The sequence below is a fragment of the Cariama cristata genome, unplaced genomic scaffold, assembly GCF_000690535.1.
Source record: "Cariama cristata isolate BGI_N322 unplaced genomic scaffold, ASM69053v1 scaffold23639, whole genome shotgun sequence".
NCBI lineage: Eukaryota > Metazoa > Chordata > Aves > Cariamiformes > Cariamidae > Cariama > Cariama cristata.
This window is the reverse complement of record NW_009637879.1, coordinates 6,445-16,273: the sequence shown is the minus strand read 5'-3', so window position 1 is coordinate 16,273 and position 9,829 is coordinate 6,445. Positions and strand designations below refer to the sequence as shown.

The window sequence follows — 9,829 nt, the reverse complement described above, 5'->3', positions numbered from 1 at the left end:
CAATAACAGGATGAAACTCCAGGAGTTTCCAGTAATGCTCCTGGAGGAGCCCATGCAATATTAATGTTTTGTCTCTTAACACAGTTACTCCCACAAAAAACATTCTCCCTTTTGGACCATTAACTTGCCAAAATAGTTTCTGACCAGAGAAATGCAATCTGGTATTTCTGTGATGCAATTGTGTTTTTTTACAGAGAAGGTATGTAAAATTCTGCTGCTTGGAACACAGTACAAGTCAGAACAGTGGGGAACAGTTTCTTTCCTCAGAATTCCTACCCAGACAAGTGCTCTCTCAGTGTCATACTGGAAGTATCACTTTAACTACCTACACAGCTCCCATAGCTGCCTATATCTGTGGCACTTCTGCATCTTTCTGTGACATATAAAAAGTTTCTGTCAAATCCAAACTGATATGCCTGCATAATACAGTCAGAAAATACAGCTTTCTCATAAGGACTTCTTCTTAAGAAGGTAGTTTCCGCGCTTGTTTTTTTCAGTTATTACTAAACAAACACTGTTCCATCATTCAGCCTATGCCAAATGTATTATTATATCCATCTGCTGAGTTAAGCAATGGCTTTGTAGCTCAAAATATATCCTCCGTCAAAACAACCAGACCATAAGAAAAATAAGAAGCTTGATTGCCCAAGAACAATCCCACTTATATTGTGTATCAAAAGGCACACTAGTCTTACACCCAAAACTCTAAAATAACCTCCAATTTCCAATTAAATCAGCCTGTAGCTCCCCTCCATCTGACTGAAATCAGGGGATCTTGGGTTGTGCTATATGAAGAAATGATCTAAAGAGAGTTAAATAAGACAAAACCAATTCAACAGTCCGTAAAATTTCAAAGTGAATTAATCATCTCAGAAGTCAGTCAGGCTAGATTTGTATTAGTAAAATAACTGTATCATGGAAAGTTCTCAAGTGATAGAATTCCATCACCTTTGATCTTAAATAAATGCCCCCTGGCATGGTTTTGTCCCAGGCCAACAAGCATTATCCCAGACAGTTTTGGGGCATGATTCAGAATTTAACATAGGCCAATGCAATTTAGCAATAGGCAGTTTGGATGTGGCCACTCCATACTGCAAACTAGATTTTAGTAACATGGACATGGGTCATGTTTTGTGCCAGCTGACCCAACGAACAATCTCAAGCAGTTTTTAATTTACTAGCATAGACATAACCTCAAAAGCCTTATGCGGCATTCAGCCCATATCCACAGTAAGTTTGATTATTGAAAATGCAAAGCTATACATCTTGGAAGAACGGCCCTTCACTCAAGTAGATATCCCACTCAGAACATTCCTGATATTTTTTTCAGATAGCACTTAATCTGACCCACTGCCTACAGAAGCTGTACTGTTAATCTCTCAGACATGACTGAGAAAAACTATCAAAGGGATATAGCCTAGTCTTTCTAAAATACCTGCTTCCAAAGAGCTACAGAACAGAAAAATTAAGCCTCTGTTCCTGCTAGTGTGAAGCCCTAATACTTTCAGGATTCTGTTCTCTAGCAGCATCATTAACAGATTCACTGTTCTAACTGCAGAATTTTGATTACTCATAACTAGGTAGCACGTAGAAAAAACACATCATGACTCTCTAAACTAAATGTGCAAAGTTGATAAACTGAAAGAAAAAAAAAATTGCAAACTGATGAAATCTGATATGAAAATGCTGAGATCAACCACATATATAAAACTTAAAGCTGACAGCCTGATGGGTCATCCTCAGAAAATTGTTACACATTCAGAACAAGAGTGTCAGCTAAGTAAAACAACCTAGCTCCACTTATTTCAGAAAATGTATGATTTACATTTGGGTCTTCAGTGTTTACTCAGATTTTTATTAGCTTACCCCATTCTCCCATATGCTTTGCTGTATTTTGGATCTATCGCTATGGCACTCTCACAATCTTTTATTGCTTCACTGTAGTTGTTGAGCTTACTTTGAGCAGCAGCCCTAAGAGGAAGACAGGAGGGAAGGGAGAGAGTTTTGTTAAAAAAACAGTAACAGAAAAAAACCCCAGGCTTAGATATTCACATGTCCATGACTAACTTTAGACTTGTTCACTCTTGCTGACTTTTCATTCACTATTTAGGCAATGCCTCAGCTTTCCACAGTTAAGTAGGACAAACAAACGTTCTGAATTAAGTATGTGCTTAAGTGCATTGCTAGACTAGAGCTTTGAAGAACACGCACTCACCTTTGAGGACACAAAGAGTAAATTATTCTAAGGACGGTTTTAGATCCAGCATATGACTATGCGTAAAATACATCGTAAAATCTATTACAAGAAGTGAAACTCTCAAGTAGTAGTTTACATAAAATCATTGTTTAAGGAGAAGTATTTTATAGAATTGGCGTTTTCCAGCCAGAAGTACAGTTTTACTGCCATTCAAAGGAATGCTGTGATTTTTACCTTCTCAATTTTTTAGCAGGCAATTCACGTTGCCAACAGCTATACAGTAAGATTAAAGACTTGCCCAAATTAAAAAGGACATTGAAACAGACTAATAATCAAAACTTCCCCAGTTTGAAAGGACTCAAAACACTGTAATTTTTTCTTCCTTGATTGAAAAAATGTAGTAGAAATGACAGTATTTCCATTACATAAAGCATTATTCCTTTTATTAGGAATGCTAGATGCTACAATCATCACTCTATTCAATCCTTTCTCCTGTGATAACCTCCAAATTGCATGTTTTTTCTGACTTTAATTAAAATATGTTCTGAATGGGACTACTTATATATTTTAAATATTTAGGCTGCTTAACAGTTGTCCAGCTTCACAGATACCAGTGAAGATGTATGGATAAAAGCTGGGGACAATGCTTAAGTCTCTCATGTGTTTGAACAGAAAACGTTTTTTCCATGTTTATAAAAAATTTATATGGCCAGTTAAAACTTTGAGGGCTTTTCAGCTCTCTCTTTTTCTCACTGCTGTGAGTAAAAAGCAATACTGTTGAAGGCAATACGTCTCCATTGCTCCCAAACTAGCTTAAGAAAGATAAGAATAAAGCTTATATTTATTCAAATACCACATCACCCACAAAACTCCCAGCAACTGCCTGTCTTCTTTTAAATAACTTCGTACAATACTGTGCTTACTGACACCACAATTCATTTTGGTCCCCATAAATGTGGTATGTCATGATGTAACACACAGAGTGAAGTATTTCTACGCTTTCCAATTACAGATTTGGCGCTTAAGCCCATTCTACTGAGGAAACTTTCAGTGATTTTAGAAGGCTTTTGAATCTGAGCTTATATTTCCATTTTATACCTAAAATCACTTATATGATCAGTTTTCTAAAGGAAAATAGATGATTTACACTTTAAACTGCCATCTTAAGTATGTAAAATATTAGTAGACTGCGTATTTCCTTTCCATTTATGCTTGCCACAAAACACTCAATCTTTCACTTGTATTTATCACAAACTAAACTCTGGAATAATGGAAGCACAGCTCCAAAAATAGAAAAATCCACTGGGTACAGTGCCACAAGGCCAGATTGACAGCACTTATGTAAATATATCTGTCCAGCAACGGAGGCACTGAAGAGTGTAGAGCAGAGGGGCTCTAGAGGCAGGCTAGTTCCAATACGGCTCATAGACTCCGCTGCCTTTGCTCTTACACTGGTCTCCTAGGCAGTATACTGAAAAAAAGCATACTCTGGAACTGGGTTAACATGCACTTCCAGACTTCATCTGCTCCTACGTCACTATGACTTCAGTATGGTGAAGAACAGACTATGCAATGAAACTACAACAACAGCCTTGTTATTTTTCAACAGGTCATGCATAAAAATGCTGAGTATTTATACAATGCTTGAAATCTCCAAAATGGTATTCCCACATTGATGATATTTTTTCCAGGGAAAGTCAATACTAGGGGAAATAGACATGACAGATGAGTCACTAGAATACCAGAAAAAAAGGCTCTTACTACTCTCAACAGACTGAGAATCACAGCCTACATTATGATTTAATATAGACAGCCTAACTCACAGAAACCTGATCTCAAGTGTTACAAGTAATTTTAAAGCCCATATTATACCTTTAACTGATACAGATAGGCTGAATGAGCTCACTTTCGCTTTAGATCTTTTACAAATTTAACAGGATAAATTTCTGAATAGTGGGGTTTTCTAGCCTCGTATTGTTTTGATCTACTTCACAATTTACCTTTAAAATAATTTTAATGAAGTTCAGGAATGAAAAGTGTGTGTTATTTTGTTTTTACCTGTTGCAGTAATAGACCGCATTGTTTGGATCCAGTTCTATAGCCCTAGTGTAACAATCCACTGCAGCGCCATAATTTTCTTCTTTCATGTGATTATTACCTGAAGTAAATTATAAAAACCTCTTAAGTAGTTAAAAGATACAGTGCTATGTATGAAAGAAATAGCACAGCCACATTATAGCATCTATATAAGGTAGTTATGACTTTTTTTAAGATACATTCTTTTAAATAGAATTGACATGGAAATGCAAATAAAAATACCTACTATGTCTGTAAAGTTTATTATGTACATTGTAGTCCAGCACATAAACATTCTTCTCATCTTGCTATTTCACACTTTACAGCTAGTTTCTGCTGTTAAGCAAAAGATCACTTTGTTGAGAAGTGTAATTGTAATTGCAGTTCCACTCTAATACAGATCCATCAGTCTTAACTATCTTTGCCAGCCTCATAATCCAACAGGCTATATGTTAATTCCTTTTTGGTCTTATTTTCTCACACACCCCAGCAACTTGCTTGTAACTATCCATATAACATGGAAAATTAAATAAAATCAAAACTAAGCACATAAGCCCCACTTTTGTGATTCCACATAATTCATTCATTAAGATAATGAAAAGTATGTATAGCACAGGCAATCTAAAATGATTCAGAGGTAACATTTCTCACCAACAAAGCTCAGAACTTCTACTCTATAATGAAGTTCCATATTTCATATTTTTTAAGTCCAGTGAAAAAAATAGAAAAAAAAATATTTTCTATGGAAAGAAAATTCTGGAGTAAGGTCTTTCAAAACAGAAGATATCTTACACATTCTTTCCTCCCCAACCCAGGGCAGTCCTGTAGTTTCTTTCTTACTTAATGACAGAGTAGTAGAGAAGAAGGCCTAGTTCAGAGGGCCCAAGCTTAAGGTTGTCCTTGGTCCTGAGACTATGGATCTTTGGCCTGCAAGATCCTACAGAAGCCTTGGTTTCCCAGGAATGTCAAGAAATTGACAGGAAAATTAAGGACTTCTACTGACTTCCTTGTATTTTGGCAAAATATTTCAACCCTCTCCCAAAAGCAAGAGAAGGCATAGGTCAACAGGTTACATACAGATAATTGCCTAAGCAAAGGCTGGAAAAGTTAAGCCAGTGCAACATTTTGTCTCTGATAACAGAAAGCAAAAGACTGTGGAGCAAGAAGTCCTAGGTGCCTGTACTAACTGGAAAACAACTATCCTTGCTTTTACTTGTGAACATGGAGAGCTTAATAAACAAAACCAGATTTAAGTAACTACGTATCATCAAGGTAGCACAAAATCATCTCTCCCCAACAGTGATATACTAGACTGTAATTATAGTCAGCAATTCCTGCCAGTAAGAAGGCAAACTGAAACTGTAATTGCATGCGTACCTTCAAAATATACACTGAATGTAATCATCTCTCTCTCATTTCTACAGTTCTAACATCTACACACCTTTCCTTTGATCTAAGGTAAAGGTCTGTACACTAAATCCTGTTGTCACATAAAAGACTTGAAAGTTAGCTGCACTCAACAAGATTGCAACAGTTAACATTTCTCTAAATCAAAACTTCCAGCAATGACTATCAAAGTTGGAATTTCTGCTACTGTGCTGAAGTGAAGATGACCTGGGGTACCGGGCTAAGCTGGAGCTAGGATCACTGAGTACCTTTCTTCCTCTCTCTCTCCAGCTCAAAATTGGCTAAAGGAAAACAGAAAAAAAGCTAGACCTACTATTTGTGCTGAGATAAAGCAAGTCAGGAAAAAAAGAAAAGCAACTGTAATATTTAACACCAGACAAAAATTCTTAAGAAAAAAAAAACACCACAAATGGTTTTACTTTTGAATGTGTGTCCTCTATAATGAAAATATTACCTATTGTTATAATTTATACTTTGGTAATACTCAGATCTTTTTAGGATCAAGCCACTGTTACGCTATACAAACCTGCACATAATCTGTGCTCTTACAGAGCTTACATTAAGCCAAAGAATCAAGTGATACACAAGGGTAGGCAAGTAAATTCAAGTATTTACTAGTCTGAAGGGTATATTACTTCCTGGGTTTATAACGACCAAGAAGGAAAACTCAGCTCTCTGATTTTCTTTTGCCATTCATCAGCCGATTTCTACAGGTACTAGGGCTGGTTTGAGAGCAGAGGAGGAGCAGGCTGGTGGCCACAAAGGTGAGGGAAGTTACTCCATTGGTAATGACATACAGATAGAAATGAAGAAATGACAGATACAGAATTAGAGTATTACAGAAGATATGGGCCAAATGGACTTCCCCAAATTATCTAATTTATCTCCCTAACTCAGGGCAGGAAATACTCATAACTGAAAAGAATGATAGTGGTGAGAGATAAGACGTCTGTGAAAATGAGGAGGATTAATATGACAGAGCAGCATTAGAAAATAGGACAGGAAGTTTTAATTTTATTATGGGAAATTAATGAGAGGCATTTCAAGCAGTCCCAAACTTACTAGTGTCCCTGATAGCTGACACTTTAAGTCGAAGTTTAGACCCTTTCAATTTTTTCAGTAGAGACATGGAATTGCTTTAGTAACACCACACAAAGACTAACACATAGCACGCAGTTTCACTTCCTCAGTTTATTTCACAAACCTCTGTGGGCTGACAGATGACAAGACTGAAGTCATAGATTTAAAACAGGCATTGCTATAACACCCACACCTGGACAGTGCTGAATATCCCTACAGCCCAATAACCATACTGAGTGCTACAGGTATTCTTCACTTTCCATGAGCTGGTAGTAACAGACAGCAAAATGAAAAGCCAGCACACAGAGCGGGTATGTTACAACTTAGAAACTAATTTTCACTTGTGCCATAACTTTTTTGAGCTCTTATCCTTAGAATTAAAGGGCTAATGAGCAACTTCAACAATTAGGAAAACTTACTCTCAGAGCCGGTAATGGACTGCATTCATGACTACAGGTGACCAGTTTTAAGATAAGACAGACATGGAACTCATTCTCAAAAAAAGCAGAACTTTTTCCACATCATTATCATGAATTTTTTGAGAGGATTACATTTGCCTTGCAATTAGAATCTTACTTGTTTTTTCTATAAAAAGCAAATATCTGAAAATCCAGCAGGTCATAAGAAATGTGATTTATAAAGCATCAATCAACCTGATAACAAATCATATCAGTTATCAGTGCTACATGCCTTTTTTTTTTCCCCCATTCTTTTTGTGGGGGAAATAAAATGGATTCCTTCTTGGGAAGCATTAGTGATGACTTCTATGGTACAGCTGCTTTTCCTCACATAACAGCAATAACATCTATCAAAGGGAAAATAAACAACTGGCTTTTCTGCAATTTTTATAGAGCACACAAATTATTTTACATATGTGAAATACTAATCCTAATAAGTTCACAAGAACTTTTCTGTTGGCTTCAGGTAGGTCAGCTTTTTACCAACGTTTTAATATTCAGCCAGCACATAATCCTTGACATTACATAACCTTTTCAATATAAAATAGAAACTTGTAGAGCAATTCCATGGACATAGAAATCTATAATATACCGAACAATAACACCTCACTCTTTAAAGCTTCCACTACTCAGTAAGGTTGCCTAGGACTTCATGTGTTATCCCTTAATTTTTAAGCAACCTCCTGAGCAAGGGAGAGAATAGACTTAAACCCCAGATGGCGCGAACCACTTAGCCCTCTTACAACATAACAATCACCAAAGAATATAAGCTTAAGTTTTTGTGTGGGGTGTGTGTTGCCCAGCTGCTATACTATCACTGTCCACGATAACCCAGAAATCTTATTAAAAGTACAAGATGTTTATTCCTACATTTATTACAAACCTTCATCCTTCAGTTGGTCAGCCTTTTCAACATCCTCTGGCAAAGAATCTGAGAGAGGCAGCATGTCATTCTGTATGTAAATAAACCAAGATTTTTTTTCATTAAAATGTAAGTCCTGATTTTATTAAAAACTTCTTTCATCCTGGGCAGCATGGTATCAACAAGCAACCAGATTTTCTGTAGTGAAAGTATGGAAGTATGAAAGAACTAAACATCACTAAAACATCCTTAGAAGAGAGAGATAGCTTGCTTTCTGTTACTAAAAAAACCTTATGGTTCAGCACACATTTTAAGGAGCTCAAGGGGAAGAGAGCTGATATGTCTCTACAGTCTTGGTTTTCTTATTTCTGACTCTCCTATTTGCCATGCTGGTGGTTTCTGTGCTTCCTGTACTGGGGATCCTAGATAACACATATTATTTGTACACATTTTTGAAGTTCCCATTTTAAGCTGAATGTTCATGGTGATGTTTTTAAAACTGAACCACTAAATTATTTCCAGAAGGGAATAAGAAGCATCAGCAAACTACAAATGACCTCAAGCACTTCATAGACATTTATCTCTGGGAATTGCAAAATGCTTTACTGAAGAATAAAATCCTTCAAGTGAGAACAAGACATGCACTGTTTAGTAATATTCTATATGGAATTGTCTTTGTCTAGCTGAAATTAATTCCTCGCACTGCCCCAAAAGATTCTGCTAGCTTTTACGGAAATTTCACTTTTTTCCTGTTTTCCTTAAGTTTCCACACTGTTTTGACCTATACAGCACTTTAAGGTTGTGTACACAATATGAAATCTTAGCACATATTGGCAGAGTAACTCTAGAATCTAAATGAAATTCTTACCTTGTGAAAAGAATTTGTGAACATTTCTATCAAATGCTGTGGAGGTGCAAGATGAGTATCTTCCAGGTTAATCTTAAACACAGTCTCCAGACACTGAATTGCAACTTACAAAAAAAATAAAAAATATAAGTCACCGGTTTCTCAAGAGAAGTGTAATTTCACTAATTTATTTATAAAGCTGTGATTCACTTCCTTATTTAGCCAGTAAAAGCAGTGCTTTGGAACCTCTGTGCCTGGGAAGATCATGGAACAGATCCTCCTAGCAGCTATGCTGAGGCACATGGAGGACAGGGAGGTGATTCGAGACAGCCAGCATGGCTTCACCAAGGGCAAGTCTTGTCTTACCAAGCTGGTGGCCTTCTATGACGGAGTAACTACATCAGTGGACAAGGGAAGGGCTATGGATGTCATCTATCTGGACTTTTGTAAGGCCTTTGACAGGGTCCCCCACAACATCCTTCTCTCTAAATTGGAGAGGTATGGATTTGATGGGTGGACTGTTCGATGGATGAGGAATTGGCTGGATGGTTGCATCCAGAGGGTGGTGGTCAATGGCTCAATGTCCAGATGGACACCGGTGACAAGCAGTGTCCCTCAGGGGTCTGTGCTGGGACCAGTGCTGTTTAATATCTTCATCAATGACATAGATAGTGGAATCGTGTGCACCCTCAGCAAGTTTGCAGATGACACCAAGCTGAGTGGTGTGGTTGACACGCCGGAGGGACGGGATGCCATCCAGAGGGACTTGGACAAGCTTGAGAGGTGGGCCCGTGAGAACCTCATGAGGTTTAACAAGGCCAAGTGCACGGTCCTGCACCTGGGTCGGGGCAACCCCTGATATCAGTACAAACTGGGGGATGATGTGATTGAGAGCAGCCCTG

The 9,829-nt window shown here is 37.5% G+C and overlaps 1 protein-coding gene across 1 annotated transcript in view; it reads right to left on the bottom strand.

The window, feature by feature from the left end:
- Positions 1-1,835: 1,835 nt before the first annotated feature.
- The window catches only part of LOC104168066 (small glutamine-rich tetratricopeptide repeat-containing protein beta-like), a 13,658-nt gene continuing 5,664 nt past the window's right edge, over positions 1,836-9,829 (bottom strand). The window contains 4 exon segments of the mRNA XM_009708519.1: positions 1,836-1,971; positions 4,256-4,355; positions 8,102-8,171; positions 8,949-9,052. Of these exon segments, the coding sequence (XP_009706821.1) occupies positions 1,836-1,971; positions 4,256-4,355; positions 8,102-8,171; positions 8,949-9,052 (410 nt within the window).